Raw genomic sequence first — 22,588 nt, 5'->3', positions numbered from 1 at the left:
GCCTTGTAAGACACGAGGAGGAGACTGGATTTTATTCTGATTCTGGGTGTGATGGGAAGCCATGAGAAGGCTTGAAGCAAGTGACTCAATCTGATTTACACTTTCAAAGCATTCCCACTGGTGATTGCATGGAAAATGGACTGGGGACCAGGTGCAGATGGAAGCAGGGAAGCCCCATTCGGTTACTGCACTGCCAGATGAGAGGCAGGTGGCATGGACTAGAGAGCTAGTGTAGCAGTGAAGATGGAACACAGTGGCTACTCACTGGCCCCGGGGACCACCTTCCCCACTCCTTGGCAGCATTTACCCCTTGTCTAACCTTTCTCTGAGCCCTAATCACCCAGGAGCAGATGTTTGAGTTAATGTCCAACCCCCAGAGTTAATGTCCAACCCCCAGAGTTAATGTCCCACAAGCCCGGGAGCCTCTTGAGGATGGAAGTCAAGCTTGGTAGAGCTCCAACACCACTGAGCACAGGCTGGGAAGGGCCACACTGGGGCTCAAAGGGTGAATCAACGAAGCAGTGAAGGATAGGACAGGTGCCTCCTCCCTGCAGCCTCAGGTCTAAAAGCACAAGGATATCAGTAACCAAAGAGAAAAGTGGGGCAAGAGGAGAAAAGTGGAGGCAGGTGGTTTTATGGAACCATATGAGACAAACTGACACTGCAGTTACACGGAATCAGGAAAAAATGCAGCACTACCTGACCGTCTCGACCTAGCTGTCTATGTGGGTTGGGACCTCTGGACATTCACTGGCTGCAGTGTCCACCTCCCCCACCCCTCAGCAGCATTTGACCCTTGTCTAACCCTTCCCCAGGCAGTGATCACCCAGGTTGCTGATGTGTTTGTGTTAATGTCCAACCACCCCCAGAAGCCCTGGAGCCTCTGGAGGATGGGAGTCAAGCTTGAACTGAGCACAGGGTTAGGCAGGGGCACCCACACTGGCCTCCAAGGGCAAATCAATGAAGCAGTGAAGGAAAGGACAGGCACCCTCGCCCTGTGGCCTTGTGTCTAAAAGCACAAGTTTATCAGTAACCAAAGAGAAATGGGGCAGGAAGAAGCCAAGGGAGGGGTACAGGCCAGGGCACAGATGATTCTGTGGAATGATATGAGGCAAAATGACACAGCAGTTACAAGGAATCTGGGCAAAGTGCAGCAAGTATCTGGCTGTCCCAATCTGGATGTCCATGTGATTTTGGTCTTGAAGTGTGAGGCCTCAGGCCGAGCAGGGATACCACTGTCAGACAGTGGAGGTGCCCCTGGCCATGTAACCTGGAAGGCAAAGTCCCTCCAAAGAAGTAGGAAAATCAGGGTGGAGAAGGAAGCCTTGGGAAGGCAGCTTACCCTGAAAAGAATCTGAAGTGGGCCAGATAGGGTTAGGACCCGCCTGGCCTGAGGGCTTAGGCTCAGAAACATCTTCTGCAGTAAGTAGGGGAGTTAGAGCTGGGGCCAGGGAAGAGTGAGCTCTGCTTAGTGGGGCCAGGAAGTCCCCAGACTAGTCATAGACTAGTTGCCCACCCGTCAGGCAACACAGTCCTGTAAAAGGTGGGCTGGCAGATTGGGCAGAGGTGAGACTGAGCTGAGACAGCTCACTTCCAACCCAACTGTCAATTCCCAAACCACCTCTCTGCCTACCCCTAGGCCACAGCCCTAGCTCAGGCCTCAGGCCCCCTTCCTCAGATTAGGATCATGAAGCAGCCTCCTTATCCCTCTCCAGGCTCTGTCCCCCAAGTCTGTGCTCTTTGCTGCATCTGTGTGATCCTTTAAGAGCTCCCCATTGCCCTTGAGACAGAAGTCAAGTTCCTGAACTAACCCCCAAAGTCCACCTTGATCTGGCCCCCACCTGTATCTCTGCTGCCTCTCCTGTACCCATTCAATACCTCCATCTACCAAACTTATCATGGTCTTTTGGGTGTGTGGCTCCTTATCCCTCGGATGTCCTCATCCCCATCTCAGCTTCTGGAAACCTTCTACACTCAATACATGTCTTCCTCCTTCAGGAAGCCTTCCTAGAACAATCCAGTCCTTGGCCAGCCCTGTGAGTGCTACCAGATCGCCTTGTCTCATGCTCTCTTCTCGAGGCCTATGGGCCCCCTCCCCACAACAGAGCCAGCTCAGGGCCAGCCCTCCAGACTCCCTGCTGCCCTATGCCCAGCCCTTTGCTGGCCGCCGAGGACAAAGATACAGCATTAGAGTCCCTCCTGTCAAGGAGAACCAGCATACTAAGGGAAGCAAACCCACCCACAGATGCTCACCACAGAGGACAGACTGGGAAGAAACAGTCCACCTAGTCCAGGGCTCAGAGGAAGGAGGGAAGGCCTTCTTGGGAAAGAGGGATCTGAGCTGGGCCTCGAAGGATTTAATGGTAGAGGAGCAGAAAGGGCATCCTTGGAGAGGGAAGGAGCAAAGGAAAGAAGAAGAGAAGGGCAATGCTTAGCAAAGTAGGGCTTTGTCTAAGTGAGGGGACAGGGGGATGGGTGAGGTGAGAAGCCTGTGTCCCTCCTGTGGGGGATGGGAACCATGAGATTGCCGAGGCTGGAGTAGGGCTCAACCCCCAATGCCCTGACAATGATGGCCAGAGAGCATACAGACTAGAAACATTTCTTGACTGTTACTGGGCTTTTGCCCATGTCACACCCACTGCCTGCCATGTGGTGGGTATGTCAGGGCAGAGGGAGGGATCAGAAGGGGGGGGCAAGGTCCAGACTCAGGGCGTCTGTGCTTCTTGTAGAAGATCAGGGGAGGGGTACATGGAAGCCTCTAGCCCAGGCTGAACATTTCCTCACAGGGTGGCAGCTGTGCCCAGACTAGGCTGGGCACAGATCAAGTGGATCTCAGGTCCCCAGAGCCCAGTGGGTGGCAGTCAGGATGGCTGCTTTTCAGGGGTCATCAGTCGCTCCACCTCCCGCATGAACCGCAGACACAGCTCTTCTTGCCAGGGCAGAGCCACACACTGCACGGCCACGGGCAGCCCCACGCTCTTCTTCACGGCCTGTGAGGGACACAGGTATCAGGATGGGAGGTAGAGGAGGCAAGACCCCGCGAGGGACCAGAAAGCACCCCAGCTGGAGAGGAGGGGCAGCATGGCAGGGCCAGGCTGCTGTCCTTCAGGGTCTCGCATGAAGAAAGGTGAGCGAGGGGGTGCCTGGCTGGCTCAGTCAGTAGAGTATGTGACTCTTGATCCTGGGGTCATGAGTTCGAGCCCCAGATTGGATGTAGGGCTTACTTAAAAAAGAAAAGGAAAAAAAATGCAGGCAAGGACTACATGCACTTATGCTGCTTCCTTCACAGCAGCCAGCATTGGGGTACGGGTGGGAGTCCAGGGGAAGGGGTACCCTGAGGGCCAAGCCAGGCCCTGTGGCCTCACCTTCTGTAGCGCCTTGTCCCAGATATCTCCAAAGTAGCCCCTGTAATGTTCCATCTGAGCCTCATCCTCAGCGGTCACTGTGGTGACAGGCACCACCCCCGCTGGGAAGTCCAGGCAGTTGTAGAGCAGAGTGTAGCTGACAGCCGCTGAAACACAACACAAGCGGCTACAGCAGGCCAGGAGACCTTCAATGCCAACTGTCTTCTCTGTACCCCAGCCTTTCATCCTGGGAAATGGCACCCTGCCTCCACAGACAGAGAGGGGCTCTCTCCCAGGGCCACAGAGATTCAGGTGAGTGACAAAGCTCAGGAATCCAGATTCAAGGTAGGCTGGAGAGCCTGCTGGGGCTTGCCCTGTGCCCTTGCCCATGAAGCTTCCCCACCTGGAATGTTGTTCCTATTTTCTTGGCTTATCTAAATCCCACCTGGACTTTAAACGCCACCTCCCCAAACCATAGACTCTGTAACTCAAGATCTCCAACTTCAGTAGTGCTGTGAACAGGGAGCTCATTCCCACCCAGGACATCCCACATGACTCCCATCTCTCCAGCCAGACTGTGAGCTCCCCAAGGGCAGGGCCCTCCCCAAGGGGTGTAGCCCTCCCCCAAGGCTCCTCTTCTGCTTCCCAGCAGCCTTCTGGGCACTGGGCTGAACTTCCAGAGGAGGAAAGGCAGGTGGGAGTGTCAGGGGTGTGGTGGGGCAGCAGGCCTCACCTGTGGCCCTGCCGGGAGCATTCAGGTTCAGAGCAGGGCCCAGCATGGGGGTGAGCAACACATCCAGGTCCAGTGCTCTCCACTGGGCAATCACAGAGTTGCGGTACACCTGGGGAGGATGCCAGCAGGAGCCCTTGGACCCAGCCCATCACAGGGACTCTCTAATGAAGGGACTGTGGCCAGGGTGGCTCGGGCCCCAGCACCTGCCCCTGGATCTGGACTAAGCCTGGAAGGGATGGAGGTCCTTGGGGCACACAGGCATGGCCACTCTCAGGCAGCATCAGTTGCTCCACCTCCCACACGAATCATAAACATCATTTTTCCTGCCAGGGTGGGGCCACGTAGTGCCAGACAGCACCAGTGGGGGTAAAGAGGCAGCCAGGACAGGAGCTGACTGACCCAGCCCCTAAGGATGAGCACCTAGGCAAGTGAGGATCACAGACCAGTCCAGGGAGCAAAAGGGGGAATGACAGGCTACTCCAGTGGACCAGAGGGACCAGTGGCCAAGAGAGCCCACTGGTAGGTGTCGTGTCCAACTCGACCCCATCCCCCACCCTACTCCACTCTAGAGGCTCTGACCTCACCTCAATCTCGTACTGCAGTTCCCAGAGCTTTCCAGCCGACCTAGGCAGAGGGAACGAGGTCACTGGCCATGGGGATTTGCAACATCAGACTCCTACTCCTAACACCCCCCCCCCCCCCACCAGATCTCAATCCTCCATGGGCACTTCTCAACTATGGGAGCTCTGAGACAGATGCAATACAAGGGAGAATTTCAAATCCCTAAGTTCATGTCCTGCTGAGAAAATCAGGCCCCAAGAGGGACTTAGGCTATGCCACTTCGTGACTTCACAGCACAGCCAGGACCACATCAGGCCTGATTCCCAACTACCCTTAGTACACAAGAGAGGCCAGAGCTGCCAAAGGTCCTAAATGCCTGGCAGTGAGAGAAGGGGCAAGTCCAGAGGATGTCAGGGCCTAAAAATAAGGCCATTTATGCCCTTTTCCCACCCGAGCCACTAAGGGGCAGGCAGGACCCAGTGAAGCTCAGTTCATGTCAGACCTCCAAGAGCAGCGTCTCTCACAGGTTCCCAAGTAGCCCCCTCTCCCCTGTGCCTCTACATGCTTCCTTTCCTGGTCCTTTCTACCCATGCGTAGCCAGGTCTTCTCGTCTCCAACCCATCCTTCCCGTGATCCCTTTCAGGCTCCTCCTCTCTAGCCAGACCTGGACCCTGAGAAGGCAAACTTCAAGGTCCCATCTGAAAGCCACAGAGGTTGCCACCCTGGCTGGGCCACTTCCACTCAGAAGCTACTTCCCCCATCTCTTCCTGTCAGAAACCACTTAACCCCAGGTCAGGGGAAGAGGGGGGTGGGATCTAGGCATAGGAAATGTCCTTACCGGGACTTCATACTGCCAAGAAAGGCTGCCATCCTTGGGAACTGCCAAAGGACAAACACAGTGTTAGTGACTCAGCTTTGGGCTGAGTGCATCCAAGCCACCTGTGCCTCTTTTCCCTCTGTCCCTTCCCCCAGGTCCCAGGTCAGCACCTCTCTTATTTATTTATTTTTTCAATATATGAAATTTATTGTCAAATTGGTTTCCATACAACACCCAGTGCTCATCCCAAAAGGTGCCCTCCTCAATACCCATCACCCACCCTCCCCTCCCTCCCACCCCCCATCAACCCTCAGTTTGTTCTCAGTTTTTAACAGTCTCTTATGCTTTGGCTCTCTCCCACTCTAACCTCTTTTTTTTTTTTCCTTCTCCTCCCCCATGGGTTTCTGTTAAGTTTCTCAAGATCCACATAAGAGTGAAACCATATGGTATCTGTCTTTCTCTGGATGGCTTATTTCACTTAGCATCACACTCTCCAGTTCCATCCACGTTGCTACAAAAGGCCATATTTCATTCTTTCTCATTGCCACGTAGTATTCCATTGTGTATATAAACCACAATTTCTTTATCCATTCATCAGTTGATTGACATTTAGGCTCTTTCCATAATTTGGCTATTGTTGAGAGTGGTCAGCACCTCTTTTAGCACACGGGCTGGCTGAAGATTGCAGGGCATGGGGTGAGGAGAGGAGTATGGGTGGGGGTTGGAGAGAAGAGGAGGCCATGCTCACCCAAACCAAGAGAGGCTAAGGCGAGAGGGGAAGAGCCCCAGAGGCCCCCTGCCAGCCCACCCCAACCCTCCACTCCTTGTGCCCTCACCAGAGGCTTTAGCAGGAAAGCCAGCAGTCCTTTCAAACACCTGGGTATCTTCAGAACTGAGATCAGGTCTCCCAAGCAGGGGTCCACGAAATCACCTTTGCTGGGAGACAAAGGGTCCAGTTCAGCATTTCCTCCCCAGGCCTCCCTCCTGGCTTGGGTCCAGTCCAGCACTCCCTACTCAGTGTCATCTCTTCAGTGACACCCTCTAGACTCCCTCTTCAACAGACTCTGGTAACCACTGGTCTCCAACCCCTTCACCTGCCTCCTTTTATTTTTTTTAAAGATTTTTCTTTCTTTTTTTTTTTTTCTTTAATCTCTACACCCAACATGGGGCTCAGAACCACAACCCTGAGATCAGGCAACCCCGAGATGCTCTACAGACTGAGCCAGCCAGACACCCTTATCTGCCTCCTTTTAAACACATGACTTGTTTCTGCCGATCGCTGGGATGCCTGGACTCCACTCCACACTGGAGTTCCCCAAGGCAGGACTCTGTGTCTCCCTCCCTGGCAAACTCAGCTTAAAGCAATAAGGACTCAATGAGGGCAACAGCTCCCTGGCCAGGGCTAGGCACTGAGAGTATCCCCTGTAAATGCTGATGCCAGCCTAGAGGTACAAGCGGAGCCGCCATGACTCTTGTTTCTGAGGCTGTCTCTAGCCCTAGAGTTCAGGGAAAGGTCTCAGGAGGCTGATCCTAAGGGTTCATTCCCAGGGCAAGAGTGAGGGGCAGCCCCTTCTGCTGAAGCCTGGACCATACTCAGCTATGAGAGGAAGTCCAGTCAGCCCAGGCACATGACCAGGAGGCACCTTCACAGATCTATCTTCCACTCCTATCAACCCTTAAGGACCAAAGGCTTCTCTAAACATGAGCTCTTTAAAGTCCCTTAAGGTAGTGGGGTGCCTGGGTGGCTCAGTCGGTTAAGCGTCCGACTTCAGCTCAGGTCATGATCTCACGGTCCATGAGTTCGAGCCCCAAGTCGGGCTCTGTGCTAACAGCCCAGAGCCTGGAGCCTGCTTCGGATTCTGTGTCTCCCTCTCTCTCTGACCCTCCCCCATTTATGCTCTGTCTCTGTCTCAAAAATAAATAAAAAATAAAAAATAAAGTCCCTTAAAGTAGGCCTGGCCCAACCCACCCACTCCTACTCTACAGAAGAGAAAACTACTGAAAAGGCAGCAGACTTGGCTCAAGTCAGATGAGCCTGGAGTCACAGCATGATGTCTAGATGTCTCCCTTCCTGCTTCATCCTGCCCTTGTCTCCCAATCTTCCCCAAATAGACAAGCAACTCCCCTGCCCACCTCCTACCTCCCAATGAGCTCCCATCAATTAAGCTCTGCTCAATCCAGCCTCCCCTTGAGCTGGTACCTTTCTAAAGCCTCCCTGGCAAAGGATCTCCAGGCTCAGTCTGCACAATTAGAGGGGCAGAGAGGTCCCTGCCCAGAATGCTCAGAGCTTCTTTGTGTTCAGCTGAGGCCTGTCCCCATCTTCTGCCAGATTGGCCCACACTGGGAGTAACAGAACCCATTGCTCTCTCTGGGTCTAATGTCCCCACCCCAGACCCCAAAGTCCATATCACTCACAAGTTCTGTAGGAAGCTGTGGCCACCATCACTGAACAGCCCACCTGTTGAGAGGATCTCCAGAGCATGGGGTATATTGCTTGGCAGGAAGGGGATCAGCTGCAAGATTAAGGAGTATAAGGCCCCCACACCTAAAAACCCTTGACTCCCACAACCGCCATGCTTCCCAGGCGGCCCTGAGGATGGACTGGACCAATCCTGCCTGCCTGGTAGCACCCCCTGGAGCCACAAAGGCAGCCTTACTGACCCATGAAAACTCCCTTAAAATGCATTACCATGAGAGAAGTCAAGCCAAGCCATACATGAACTAACTTGTCTCAGATAAGCAGAGTAAAGCCCCTTGGCTCACCACCCTGGGATGGTGGGAATCTCTGGACAGTTGTGCACCATTGTTTGTAGTTGATGAGAGCCTCCCATATAGCACTCAAACATCCCCAGCACAGGGCTGAGTTCATCACCAATCACTTAACCTAATTAATACGATCAGCCCTCTATCTATGGTCCCGCAGGAACACAGTTCCCATCCCAACCACAGAATAATCAGGGTGAGAGGATGCCAGGGACAGGCAGCAGCCATGGGTACCAGGAAGGTTTCCTGAAGGAGGGGCCACAACAGGACTTCCAGGTTCCCACAGCCATACCGTGTGGCCAGCAGCCTCCAGGCTCTGCTTCGTCTCCAGCAGGGCCCGCTTCATGGCCGGGGTTGGTGTGGTATAGTTGTCGGTCTCATAATACCCCACACGCAGGGGCTGAGAGCTTGTGTAGACCTGGGGGCAAACACAGGAGTCAGAATCAGGTCAAGAGAGGGCAGCCCAAAGTAGGGCTCCCAGGGATCTTTGAAGCTACTCAGCCCCAAACACAGCTGAGAAGCTGCAGCCTGGATCCCTGGAAAATGACTGTCTGAGAGGCCAGCCCTTTCTGCCTCTGACCCTTTCACAAAACACCTTCACAATGACTCTGCAGGAGGGGCCCAGCAAGGATGAGGGTTCCCACTGGTCATATGATGAAACTGAGGCTTCAGGTTTTGATAGGAAGACGGGCAAACAGGCCCAATACATACTGACAACACTAGGTCCAGAACCCAGGCATCCTGAGCCAAGGCCCTCCACTGCCTGTTTCAAGAATGCAAGTCCTGGCTCCCATGATAATTTGTTCCAGACCTCATAAAAGGGACCTCACCTCCTCCTTTCCTCCCTTTCAGAAAGGGGTTCATGAACCACTGGGTTGTTAGAATATCTTCTGCCAAGGAGCGGGAACTCACCCCACCAAGTCCAGATATTCTGCCTACCAAGAAACACCCAAGTTCTCCCTCAAGTTGTTCTCTGAGATGCGTCTCCTGTTTCTCAATGACTGCAGAAGAGGCTGGGGCCAGAAGGGGGGGCCTTTCCTCAGCAGAGGCCCCACCCCACCAGGCCAGGTTGGAAGCCTCAGGGTCTCCACATGCAGGCAAGAGCTCCATCTGGTGGCTGACTGAAGAGAAGCAGCTGACCCTGGCTGCAGACCCTTGAGGGTGGGTTTCAGGAAACAGAACCTCCAAGCCCTATCCACAATGCCAAGGGGCTGCTCTCTGGGCTCAGGAGCACCAGTGATAACCAAATTCAACCCCATGCCCCCCAACCCTGCTCACCTCCTCCTTGAAGGGCAGGGGGGGCACGGCAGCATCCAAGCGGAACATGTCCTCACACAGTAGCGCTCGCAGGCACAGTGCCAGGCTTTCCACATCCCGGGCCATGGGGCCGACTGACATTGGCACTGTGGGGCAGGGAGGGGAAGGAAAAAGATCACCCTACCCTAATGAGCTCTGAGGCACAAGCAAGGGCTGGGACATGGCCTAGGAGTGTGAGCAGAGACATGGAAGTAGGAACTCCCACCTAGACCAACCTGGCAGCCAAACACTGCCCCCAGGAGATGCAGGGTAGAACTGGATCAGGAGACCCCCCTCCACCATGGCACTGAGGGAACCCCAGACCTCACCTGCTACCTGTCCATAGACACAGCCCTTCAGGCCACTCTTGCTGGATAAGAAACACAAAATGTTGGAAACAGGAAATGGTCACCCTCTGCCCAACCTCAAACCCATACAGCAGCTTAGAACTCTCACCACTTTAGAAAGTAGGAACCAACACCAATGGTGCTGTGACATTCCCTCCCAGGAAAACCCCAGAGTGAGGGAATCCCTGCCTGGGGCCTAGAGAGGTTGAGAGCTAGGCCAAGATCATAGAGCAAGAGATCCAGGAGCTCCCTCCACCCACCACCCACACCATACCTGATGCGGTTTCCCGTGGGCTTGAGGCCACAGATGCCACAGAAGGAGGAGGGAAAGCGGATACTGCCTCCGATGTCAGTACCTAAGCCCAGGGGGGAGCCTCCACCTGCAATGAGGGCCCCTTCACCCCCAGAGGAGCCACCTGGGCTCTTAGAGGACTTCAGTGGGTTCAAGGTCTGGCCAAAGAGGGGATTACTGCAGTCATAGCTGGGGGAAGCAAGAAAGGGTCAGCTCAGGTCACACTGGTGCCAATGCCCCTGCCCCCACCCGGCACCCAATCCAACCTGAACATGGACTGAGGGATGTTGGTGTGCACGAAGGGCACAGCGCCCTGTAGCTTCAGCACCTGCACCACCACACTGTCACACTCTGCAGGCATGCTCTCGTTCAGGCTCAAGCCCAGTGTTGAGTCCTGGCCCTAGAGGGAGGGACAGGTGCCAAGAGGTGTACAGCTGATGGATCAGGGGCCCTTCAGCAGAGGGTCCACTCTTACCGCCATCTCACAGGCCAAGGCAGAGCACACCCATGGTCCCTCTCAAGGCCTCTGGACCTGATACTTCCTCTGAGGGCCCAGCGTAACCCAGGATGCAGAGCTGGCTGGCAGGGGCAGGGGTGGGGGTTGAAGCCTGATGTGAGGCAAGGGCATACCTTGTAGCTGAAGCACTCCTTGAGGCTCACAGGGACTCCATAGAGCAGGCCCCGCTTTGGGGCCTGGGACAGCTGAGTCTCACAGTCTGCCAGGTAGGTGGTCACACAGTTGGTCTCTTTGTTTACTTCCCAGGCCTGGAAGAGGGAGAAATGGACACAAGGCAAAGTGAGATTGGCCTTTTTAAAAAAAAAAAAAAAAAAATTGTGGTAGAATATACATAACATGAAATTGGCCTTTTAAAGTATACCCAGGGAAAAACCAGCAACATGGCCCGGAGCCAGGAGGGCAGAGAATAACTTAGGGCCCACCATCCATCTCACTGGGGACCTCTAGTCCCAACCTCACCCTGGCAGTCTCTGGCCTCAACCCAAAGACAGAGAGAGTAACTCCAGGGCCAGGGCACAAACAAGGCACGCAAAGGAGCAAGACACTGGCCTCAGATGCTCCCCAGAGGGGATGAGCTGGGAGGAAGATAACCTCTGGCCGCTCCACCTCCTCCCCTAAGCTATATCTCTGCCTGTGAAGCAGTCAGGAGGAACCAGATAGGGGTAGATCTCCATCTCAGCCCACACCGGGAGTCAGCACAGAGCAGGACTAGAGCCAGGTTCCAGCCTCCCAGAGGCCAGCATGCTCTCTCCTGCCCCAGGCCTGGCCCACACCTGCCCCAGCTAACCCTCCCCTTTCCCAGAAACTCTTGAATCTGATAATGAAGTCACATAGAGGAGTGACTGACTAATACCAATCACTTAAAGGGATGGAAGCCTGCCTAAAAGGAACAATGCACTAACAGTGGCCATCTGCCATGGGGTCTTTCCATAGCCCTCAAACCACATTCCACAAGGCCCTAGGGGAGGGATAGACCAGGGCAAAATGATACACAGCTTTCAGTAAATACTCCTGTCCCTGTGAAACATCTGAGGAAAATGGGTGTGGGTCCCATTGCCACAACTTAGCACATGAAATCGGTCTCCAGGCTACCCAAGGCAGGCAGGGAAGAGGCCAATCTGTGACGAGAATGCTCACTTGTGGGTGATTACGAAGGGCAGCAACTTTTCAGGGGCATTGACAGAGGAGACGCAGCACAGTCTGTCAAGACTGCCTGTGTCCTCCCGGCACAGCCAGTGCGGGGGTCTGCATACAGTCCTCTCTCCCCATACAGCCAATCTCCCTCACTCTCTGCTGCAGTCACTGACACCACTGTCACACACCCATCAGTCACCGGCATGCATGTCCACCTGCCTAGTGGTCATACCCACTGTCACACACTCTGTTTCAAGAAATTACACACAAGTCAACTCACAAAGCACAATTCTTTTTCTTTCATTTCATTTCAAACACATTCCTTGAACACTTACTGTACGAAAGCCAGTAAGTATTCAGCACCAATACAAAGACAAATGAGACAAGCTCTGCCCACAAGGAGCCACAGGGGAAAATGAAGGATAAGACAAGCCCTAGGACACCATGAGAAAATGTGTTAGAATGTTAGAAAGAGAGGCACCCGGGTGGCTCAGTCGGTTAAGTATCCAACTCTTGATTTCACCTCAGGTCATGATCTCACAGTCATGGGATCAAACCCCACATCAAGCTCCGTGCTGAGCATGGAGCCTGCTTGGGATTCTCTCTCCCTCTCTCTCTGCCTCTCTTCCCTACTACTACTCCTACTACTACTACTACTTCTTCTTCTTCTTCTTCTTCTTCTTCTTCTTCTTCTTCTTCTTCTCCTCCTCCTCCTCCTCCTCCTCCTCCTCCTCCTCCTCTTCCTCCTCCTCCTCCTTCTTTCTCTCTCTCTCAAAATAAATAAATAAACATTTAAAAAAAGAAAAGAAAGAAAGACCACTGAAGAGGGAACCCTAACTCAGGCTGGGGAGGGTCAGGAGAGGCTCCCTGGAAGACAGCCTCTTTCTCTGAGCCCTGAAGGTTCGGCCAGCAGTGCCTGTTGCCCCAAGAGGGGCAAAGAAGAGGGAGAAGAGAAGAGGGAGAAGAGGCTTCCAGGTAAAGGGAATCCCACAGTGCAAAGTGTGGCAGGCTCTGGGTGCCAGGGAACCGTAGGCAGCTGAGCTATTGATGCCCACACTCTGGAAGGCCTTGACCAGACAGGATGCCAGAGACTGAAGAGGAGCAGAAGAGCAGAATCTAAAGAACTGGAGACCTAAGAGGGAATCTGGCCAGGAGGCTGGGGCCCCACCATGGAGGGAGATGGTGGTGGCAGACCAGGGTGGCTGCGGGGGACGGGAGAATGGGGACAAGGGGATGGGCCAGAGAGAGCTATAGAAAGAGAACAGACCACACTTGGTGACGGATGGGGTGGAGGCGGGAGCGAGAGGGAAGTCTGGGCTGAAAGCCAGGCTTTTAGCTAAGACAAGATGCTCAGTGTTGCCCTCTCACCAGCACACACACAAAGTCAGCCTCCCTCTCCCTCTCTCTCAATCTCTCTCTCTCTCTCTCTTTTTCTCATGCACAAAGCTCCTGGCAGCCCCTGGCACTGAGGCCCCACCCTGGTCCCGAGAGAGTAACTCCAGGCCAGGTTTCCCCCCAGCCTTTGCAGAGAGGGGGAGGATCCAGGCAATCCCCAGCCTGGGGCCTTACCTTTCCGACGTAGGTGAAGAGTGCAGCCTCCGGGGACAGCTCCCCTCGGTGTAACTTCTGCACCAGCTGAGTCAGGGGCAGGGCCAGCAGTGCCTCTGAGTCCAGGTCGGGGTTCTGGGGAGACACCTCAGATAAGTACCCCCTTACCCCACAGGCCTCAAGTGCCTACAGCTGACACTTGTGGCCCATGCCCCTAAGTCCCCACACCTGCCAAAGCAGATGCTAACTGTCACATGCCAATCCACGACAGACATGCCCACCTGCAGCTCTGAGACCAGAAACTGTGGCCCAGCCTAGGCAGGCACTTGTCACCTATGGACAGGACAGATATACCTCTTCTAGGAGGTTATCAGACGGGGTGCCCTGGGAGAGGCCATGCCCAGTATGATTATTAAACCATTATGAACTACCACCACTGACAGCTGCCAACTGCACCGTGCTGCTGCTCTCTGTTCTGACTAAATCTTGCTACCATTCCCATTGCACAAATAAAGAAACTGAGGCACCGGAGCGCCTAAGTGTCTCAGTCGGTATAAGCGTCTGTCTCTTGGTTTCGGCTCAGGTCATGATCTCATGGTTTTGTGAGTTCCATGAGTTCCAGCCCTGTGTCAGGCTCCGTGCTGGCAGGGCGGACCCTACTTGGGATTCTCTGTCTCCCTCCCTCTCTGTCCCTCCCTCACTCTGTCTCTGTCTCTCCCAAAATAAATAATAAATAAACTTAAAAAAAAGGGGGGGGGAGGAAGGAAGGAAGGAAGGAAGGAATTAAGGCACCAAGTGGCTAAGTGCATCACCTAGGACCATACAGGTAAACTATAGTTCTCCGTCCACTCAGCATAGGCTGTCCACTGGCTGTCCACCTGCACCTAACCACTCAATCCCTGGCAAGGGAGATGAGAAAAAGAAGACACTATCCTGGGTGGTTGGGGCTGTAGCTAGAGGCTCACAACTAAAAGAGAGGAGTTTTTCATTCATTCCAGATACATATTACCAAGCACCATACTAGGCCTGGGGATCCAACAGTGAACAAAAAAGGCATGTCCATGCTTTGGGAAGCAAGCATGTAATTAACAAGTAAACAAGAATTTGAGATAGTAAGAAATAACTTGAAGAAAATAAAACCTGGTGTGGTGAGTGGGTGGCACACAGGTAGGTAGAGGGTGGTCAGAGAAGAGCTCTCTGAAGGAGGAGGGACATTTGATTGCACACCTGACTGCCAGACCTTGAAGGCTCCCAGTCTCTGGGGTCAGCCTTTGCCTGAAAACCCAGCTTGCTCCCTCCTCAAAGGTATTGAGGCAATTAGTAAACACGGTCAGAGAGAGGGTCTCTGAATCACAGCCACCACTTTCCACCCCCACTCTCCTCTGCTCTTGCCAAGGTCACCAGGGACTTCCTGGTGACAAATCCAAGAGATACTCCACTCTGATATTTGTTCCATGTCTCACTGAGGTATTCAAAGCTATTGAGACCACATACCAGCTCTCTTCAATTGCCTCCTGGGCATGGAGATACTATCCTCCCTGGTTTTACTCCCGTTTCTCTGCTACTTCTGTCATCCGTTTATTCAGTTAGTCAACAAACATGTTCTGAGTACCTACTATGTGCCAGGGACTACGTTAAGGGCTATGAATTTAGACGTAACCAAGACAGACAAGTCCCTGCTTTCAGAGCCTACATTCGAGAAAACAAACAAGTTAACAAATAATGGACAGATCATGGGAAGTATGAGAACACAAGAACAGCTGCTGTGATGGAAATAAGAGACGACTGACTCAGATGGGATGGTCAGGCCTCTCTGAGGAGGTGACATTTCTTTGTGTGATTTGAAGGATGAGAAGGAGCCAGATGTGGGAAGAGACACGTTCTTCTGGGTACCTCTTCTTCCCTCCCTGATGCTGGGAGAAGTGAATCCTTCTCGTGGCTTCCACTCCAGGTTCTCCACCTAACCCACGGCCTCCTGACCCTCCACCCAGCCTAACCCAACTGAGCTCTGGTGCTCAGGGGCTATTCCCATTGCCGCCCACCCTTGTGTCCTTCTCCCTGAGCTCGCTGCTCCCCCACTTTCCACCGTCTCCTGTTCCACGTACCCTTGTGCAGGGAAGGGCTGAGTCCATCCAGGTGTTAGAGTGCAAGAACAGGCCAGGGCCCTTCCCTCCCCCTCTCCCCCGCATCCAGATCCAATTAGTCATCCTGTCCATCCTTTCTTTCCTGGATCACACAGGGCCACCTTAGCGGTTATCAAGCCCAAGCCATCTACCCACCCTTCCTGCCAGGCCAGCCAGTGCAAAGCAGGACTGGCTGCTCCTTAAGGTCTCTGTCACACCACAAGCTCCAGAGGTATTCCAGGAAGTGCTTCCAGGCTGTGTTCCTGTCAGACTCCTCCACATCCTTCCATGAGATACCACCTACTCACACCCTCCACACACACCCACCACAGAGCCTTTGTACCCCGGAGTTAACAGCAGGAACACTCTACCCCCTTCTCTTTTTCTTAATTTATTTTTTATTAAAAAAATTTTTTTTAACGTTTATTCATTTTTGAGAATCAGAGAGAGACAGAGCATGAGCAGGGGAGGGGCAGAGAGAGAGGGAGACACAGAATCTGAAGCAGGCTCCAGGCTCTGAGCTGTCAGCACAGAGACCAATGAGGGGCTTGAACCCACAAAACGTGAGATCATGACCTGAGCTGAAGTCGGATGCTTAACTGACTGAGCCACCCAGGCACTGCTCTACCCGCTTCTCTTAATTTGTTAAATAGATATAATACTCACTTGGGATTTTATATATATTTATATATATATATATATAATTATGTATATTATATAATGTAAATATAATATATATTGTATATATATACATAAATATAATGTAAATATAATATATATATTGTATATATACATAAATATAATGCATATATAAAATATATAATGTAATGTGTGTATATATATATATACATATATATATGTAATACAGGGAGCCACAAAGCAGAAAAAAATAGCAGAAAGAAAGGCCACCTGACCCTGCCTTGGGGGATTGGGAAGGCTTTATTGAAGAGTGATACTCAGGTGAAAGGTAGAGTATAGTTGGCCTGGCAAAGAGGGGTAAGTGAGGACAAAGAATGTTCCAGACAGTAAGAACAGCATGTGCAAACTGCTGTGATCTCTCCCCACATACACTAGATAATCCCTGGTGATACATGTTTTAAAAACATATACAAAATGAAAGCGCTGTCTCTCTTCCAGCCATCCAAGATACCAAAAGGAAAGAAGGCCAAGGGGAAGAAGGTGGCCCCAGCCCCTACTGTTCTGAAGAAGCAGGAGGCCGAGAAGGTGGTCAATCCCGTTTGAGAAAAAGCCCAAGAATTTTGGGATCAGACAGGACATCCAGTCCAAAAGGTACCTCACCTGCTTTGTCAAACGGCCCCACTACATCCAGCTGTAGTGGCAAAAGACTACTCTACAAGCATCTAAAATTGCCCCCTGCAATTAACCAGTTCACCCAGGCCTTAGACTGCCAAACGGCTCCTCAGCTGCTAAAGCTGGCCCACAGGTACAGACCAGAGACAAAGCAAGAAAAGAAGCAGAGATTGTTGGTCCAGGCTGAGAAGAAAGCTGCCAGCAAAGGGGATGTCCCCACTAAGAGGCCGCCTGTCCTTCGAGCGGGGGTTCATGTGTCACCATCTTGGCAGAAAACAAGAAGGCTCAGCTGGTAGTGATGGCACATGATGTGGATCCCATTCAGCTGGTTGTCTTCCTGCCTGCCCTGTGTTGTAAGATGGGAGTTCCCCACTGCATCATCAAGGGGAAGGCCAGGTGGAGCATCTGGTCCACAGGAAGACCTGCACCCCTGTCACCCTCACACAGGTTAACTTGGAAGACAGAGGAGCTCTGACTAAGCTGGTGGAAGCCATCGGGACCAATTACAATGACAGATATGATGAGATCCACTGCCACTTGGGAGGCAACGTCCTGAGTCCAGAGTCGGTGGCTCGCATTGACAAGCTAGAAAAGACAAAGGCTAAAGCACTGGCCACCAAACTGGGCTAAGTAGACGCTGTAGTTTTCTGTACATTTAAAAGTAACAAAAAGTTCTTTCAGCCAGAAAAAAAAAAAATATATATATATATATATATATACACACACATACATACACAAAATGAAAATGAACATTCACCCTACCCCTGGGACCACCCTGCCCAGTCCCTCTCTGAAAAGGAAACCATAGTTAATGGTTTCTAATGAAAACTCACAGGGACAAAAAAGTTTATGAAAAGCTCACCATGTATGTAATTGTTTTCATATATTCTATTTTTGTACAAAAGGACTATGCTATATACACAGTACTTACTACACCTTGCCTTTCTCGCTTGCTATTTTCAATAGCAAGATTGCTTTTTTTTTTTTCTGATTACATAAGTGTGCTCATTATAGAAAAAAAAATGCCTAAGAGTATGGGGAAGAAAGTAAAAATTAGCTGAGAGCCCACCACACTAGGAGACTTGCCACTGAGAGTGTAGTCACCACCATTTCCCACCTTGCTACAAGGTGCCACAAAGTCCCTGTGAGCCTCAGCTTGAAGCTATCAGCAGGTTCTCTCCATTTTCAAAAAAATTAGCACAAATTTTAATTCTGTCCTATGTTCTTCCATGTTGACAGCTGATGACAGCACCGCTAACAGCTATTTTTAAATCTTCAACTAGTTATCAGGCAGCTGAGACATTTTTTCTTTCACAAGACACCAAAGAAAGTCTGCACCTCCCGGAGGCCAGTCTACAAACACAGGGGAAATTAAATTTGTACGGAGAACGCAGGGAGGTGTACAAATAAGTTGTAACTAAGCATTCGGCCACCTAGTAGCATATTCTTTCTCAAGGGAGGGATACTATAGCCATCATTGAATCACTGCCCCTCCTCCAGCTGTCTCTCTTTGAGTCCCCTACTGTCCTAATTTCAGCTGTTCTACATTATCCTCCATGTCTTTTTTAGTTTCCCTCATGGTTTTTATCACCTTTGTTCTATTTCAAGATATCTTTTCCATTTGGTCACACAGGCCACCGATAGTGGTCTCGACAAAAACTGCATTCACCCTCAACTCATCTACTGAATCATTTTGTTTTAAAGTCAGGTTTCAAGCTGGGCTTGGAGAAGGCCAGGAGATGGAACCACACATCAGGTCCAGTTGAAGGAAGTGGCATTTGTTAAGACCGGTGAAATTCTGGCAAAAGGGTTTGTAAGAGATTTGTTTTGGGGGTAAGACCACAAGTGCAAAGGCACAGAGGCATGAGCAGGTGTTCCGGCTTATCTTTTCCAGCCATAAGATTCTATTGATGGTAGTTCTTCTATTCAGGCTAGAAAGGATACTGACACTCATTCAGGGGGCAGGGTGGGAAAAAAGTGGGCAAAGAGTCGTTACAGGTTAAGCCTCACGTGGTCAACAGAGAGTTACCAGAAACAGGCCTCGCTCTCCAGTTGCTCTATAGTCGAGAGAGGTGAACCATTTGTGATGATTCCGGAGGTGATTAGGATTCCCCCTCCTCCAGCAATGCCTGGGAACACTGGTGGTATCTAGGCTCCCAGCTAGCTTTGTCAGGAGTCTATCAGGCTGGAGCTGTACTACCTGCTGCTGTATTCCCCTGGGGCCTGCCCAGGGCCCTGCTTACCTCACTGCCCCTTACTATTCGGGGCAGGCCTGAAAAAGCCCCAGAAGAAAGGCTGCTTATACAGCCTCAAAACCCACATTCCCATCATCCAGAGACTCCAGAGCCAAGCAGAAAGGCACCTTAGGGGCAGGAGAGAGGAAGGAGCTCATCCCAAGGTTCCAAGGGATTGAGTTCAGCTAAACCACCTACTTCTCAACTGCCCCCAAGGCCTTTCAGAGTTACTGTTATCAAGACCCTTGCTGACTGCTCCAATGAGACTCCTGAGATACTTCTCCTTTTCTCCTCCACAGTCACTGGAAAATCATAGTGTACATTTCGCTGTTTACCCACCTGGAAGAGCCAGGCTTTGGTGTTCTGACACCAGGCTCTCTTGCCCCGGCGAGGGTATGTAAACAGCTTTTTGTATTTCAGGCCCATAACCTCTACCCTGGAAATTTTGGTTATTCTCTTTTTTTTTTTTTTAATGTTTATTTATTTATTTTGAGAGACAGAGAACAAGCAGGGGAGGAGCATAGAGAGAAGGAGAGAATCCCAAGCAGGCTCCACACTATCAGCACAGAGGCCGATGCGGGGCTCGATCCCACAAACCAGGAGATCATGACCTGAGCTGAAATCAGGAGTCTGACCCTTAACTGACTGAGCCACCCATGTGCCCCTGGAAGATCTGGTTCTAAAAAAATAATGAAAGGCGGTTGCTCCAGAGGGGACCTGTATAGATGCTGGTGTTTGGAGCTGAGGTGAGGAAGACCTACCCTTCTACCACGTCACACCCCTGCCAGCAGGTGGGTGTCTTGTGATTGGGAGGGGAGTTCAGTAGGCAGGAACAGTGGGCAGACTGCTGAAGCTGCCCCTGCACAGTTCTTGCCAGCTGGCTGCAGTTCGGGTTATTGCTAAAGAACTCGGGCCTCAAGAGCAGCTGAGGGTCTCCAGGGTGAGCCAGGTGTCACTGCAAGGATCCCTGAGTGGGGCACCTTGGAACTCAGCCAGAGAAGGAGGACTTAGGCAGTGAAGAACTTGTGCTCAGGTAGGGTCAGTGGCCAGTGTGGACTGAACATCTAAAAACTGACTGATGGTGGGCTTTTCAGCAAGCTTGATGAATAGAGGCTGGAACCAGATACATATTTATTTCAACAAATAAATAAATATGATATATCCTGGCCCAGAAATGGTGTGGAGTAAATCCATACCAGCTAAAAGACACCGTGATCAAGGCTGCACCCTGGGCCTGGCATCCTAAGGCCTGGTCTCCCTACCTAATATCCCCTCCCTGCTCTCCTCCACTGGAATGAGGCTGGAAAGTACCACTGGGCATGTAGGTTCTAGTTCCAGCTCTGCACCCAACTCTAAAATCACAGCATCTGCTAAAAGCAATTTTCTGTGACTCCCTCCCTGACTCCCACCTAGGCACATCCTCCTGACACCTGCTGTGTCCCCAGTCCCCTGGAATGCTTTCCCACCTGCCAGATCTGAATCCTATCAAACACAAAGCCTCTCAAACAATCGTGGCAAGTTTTTCCTCTCACAGTACATAAGAACTTCTCCCAGAATTTATCATTTTGACTTCTAACTGGGTCCAGCGTCTCAAACACCCTGAGCGAAAGCCTCGTCTTCTAGGCCCCTCCCCAGCACCTATGCACACACGGAGCTGAACCAGAATGAGAAAAGCTTGTTGACAGCTCACCCAGGGAAGGGCTGGAATTACACTTGCTTAAGGAAAAGGGCCTGTAAGGGGTTAGAGCAGGAGCTGGGGAGACTTCTATTCCAGCCCACCCCTCTTTGCACTTGGGCAAGTCCTTTTCTGGCTCTCTCTTAGTATCATCATGCACAAATCAATGACTTTAAACTATAAGCTTTCCGGATTCCCTTGGCCATGACTCTGTGATTACAAAGTCTTAACCTGAGCATCATATTGGTTCCCATGCTTGCATTTTAGCTTTCTAAAAGTCTTGAGGGGCACCTGGGTGGCTCAGTCGGTTGGGCATCCGACTTGGGCTCAGTTTGTGAGTTCAAGCCCCGCTTGGGGCTCTGTGCTGACAGCTCAGAGCCTGGAGCCTGCTTCAGATTCGGTGTCTCCCCCTCTCCCTGCCCCTCCCATGTTCATGCTCTGTATCTCTGTCTCTCAATAATAAACATTAAATAAATAAATAAATAAATAAATAAATAAATAAATAAATAAATAAATAAATAAATAAAAGTGTTGAAATTCTTTGGCACCGAGCAAAGTTCCTCTCTCTTTGACCCAGTGCGGGTCTCCCAGCCTCCCCTCGGCTCTACCTCAGAAAGAGTATGGAATGTATTAGGGCAAAGAGAGGTTCCGAACGTAAAACCTGCGCGGCCCTCCACCTGCCCCTCCGCGCGCCAGTGCGGCTGAAAATGCTGCTAGGGATACCCCACCCTGTGCCTCCCCACACACACCACGGGACCCGAGCGGTCACCTGGAGGCGGAAGCGCTGCGCCGACTTATCCATGGTCTCCAGAGCCGCCCGCTGTTTGCGTCGTGCCCTGGCCCCCGCGTCCCGCGCCGGCCGACGACTTGACCAGCGCAGGGCCACGGCCGCTGCAACGAAGCAGCAGGCCAGGGCAGCCACGGAGGCGCCAGGGAGCTCGGTCCACAGTTCGTCCAGCACCATGATCTCCGCCGCCAACTGTGCGGAGAACGGCAGATGAAGGATCAGCACATTCGCATGCCGCCGCAAAACCCGGCCTGGATCGGCCTAGGATCCCGCGCCCCCTCTGCGGGAAAGGGGGTTGGAGGACGCGCGGCCGCTGGCCCACGGGGCAGCGCGCCGTTGCTTGGCAGCGGGCCGGAGGCGGATGGTGCGCAACCGTCAAGGTGAAGCCCGGCGACAGGTTTAGGGTCACTCCTCGCGTTCTCCCGCACCCGGCCGGGAAGGGCGCTAGGGGCAACCGTGTTCCGCGCGCGCCCTCGGTAAGCTTACGCCCAGCGCACCTCACAGCCCCAGCTTCCCGGAAGACGCGGCCGGCAAGAGCCCTCTGCGGGGGAAAAGCCGGCCAAGAGGACGAGAGCAGCGACCGATTGGACTCGAGGACCTGATTAACCCCCCCGCAAATAGTTCAGTCGCATCTTTCTTGGAGACCCTCCCAGGATGCTCACCTCTCCCACCCTCACAGCTTCCAGGGGCACAGGAAGTTTCCCTGGGGAGCCCACCTGCCTCCCCCTCCCTTTCCCCAAATCAGGGACCACCTGTGTCTCACTCAAGGCTCTTCATGGCCAGATCATTGATCACTTGTCCTTTTGCTCAGCCACCTCCCCTTCTCCAGTCATGGGCCCTCCTGGATTTTACATCCAGAGAGCAGAAGGAACACCTGACCAGGAGTCTGGGGACCTGGCACTCTTCCAAAGAGGGGATGGGGTGGGGGGTTAGATACACAAACAAAATACTCCCATCCAGGCCTCTATCATAGGACTTTCTGTTTATGTGTTTTATGTCATTTGTCCTCCCAACAGACCTATGAGGAAGGCATTTTTATTAACCTTATTTTCTAGATCAGGTAACTGAGGACAAGAGGGATTAAATGACTTCTGTGGTCACACACA

General features: G+C 52.2%; 1 protein-coding gene and 1 pseudogene across 1 annotated transcript; one reads left to right on the top strand and one right to left on the bottom strand.

The window, feature by feature from the left end:
• Nucleotides 1-998: 998 nt before the first annotated feature.
• FAAH (fatty acid amide hydrolase) lies at nucleotides 999-21,674 on the bottom strand. The gene is made up of 15 exons (XM_040470104.1): nucleotides 21,465-21,674; nucleotides 13,374-13,487; nucleotides 10,784-10,918; nucleotides 10,420-10,553; nucleotides 10,136-10,342; nucleotides 9,844-9,884; nucleotides 9,497-9,621; nucleotides 8,511-8,636; nucleotides 7,871-7,968; nucleotides 6,292-6,391; nucleotides 5,477-5,517; nucleotides 4,662-4,701; nucleotides 4,078-4,186; nucleotides 3,366-3,511; nucleotides 999-2,990 (listed from the first exon to the last, which is right to left on the bottom strand). The coding sequence occupies exons 1-15, from the start codon at nucleotides 21,657-21,659 to the stop codon at nucleotides 2,862-2,864; spliced, it is 1,740 nt and encodes a 579-aa protein (XP_040326038.1). The 5' UTR covers nucleotides 21,660-21,674; the 3' UTR covers nucleotides 999-2,861.
• Nucleotides 16,404-17,427, top strand: LOC121027063 (60S ribosomal protein L7a-like; annotated as a pseudogene).
• Nucleotides 21,675-22,588: the final 914 nt, after the last annotated feature.

The sequence above is a fragment of the Herpailurus yagouaroundi genome, unplaced genomic scaffold (assembly GCF_014898765.1).
Source record: "Herpailurus yagouaroundi ecotype Mexico unplaced genomic scaffold, PumYag 77, whole genome shotgun sequence".
Taxonomy (NCBI): Eukaryota; Metazoa; Chordata; class Mammalia; order Carnivora; family Felidae; genus Herpailurus; species Herpailurus yagouaroundi.
This window is presented reverse-complemented; position numbering and strand designations above follow the sequence as displayed.

Bases quoted from the DNA above. Each gene is read 5' to 3' on its own strand.
- FAAH (XM_040470104.1), bottom strand. From the start codon at position 21,659: ATGGTGCTGGACGAACTGTGGACCGAGCTCCCTGGCGCCTCCGTGGCT. The intron at 10,343-10,419 runs GTTGGATTGGGT...TGCTTCCCCCAG, and splicing joins ATCCCTCAGTCCATGTTCAG to CTATGACTGCAGTAATCCCC. The intron at 6,392-7,870 runs GTGAGTGATATG...TTTGTCTCCCAG, and splicing joins CACAGCTTCCTACAGAACTT to CAAAGGTGATTTCGTGGACC.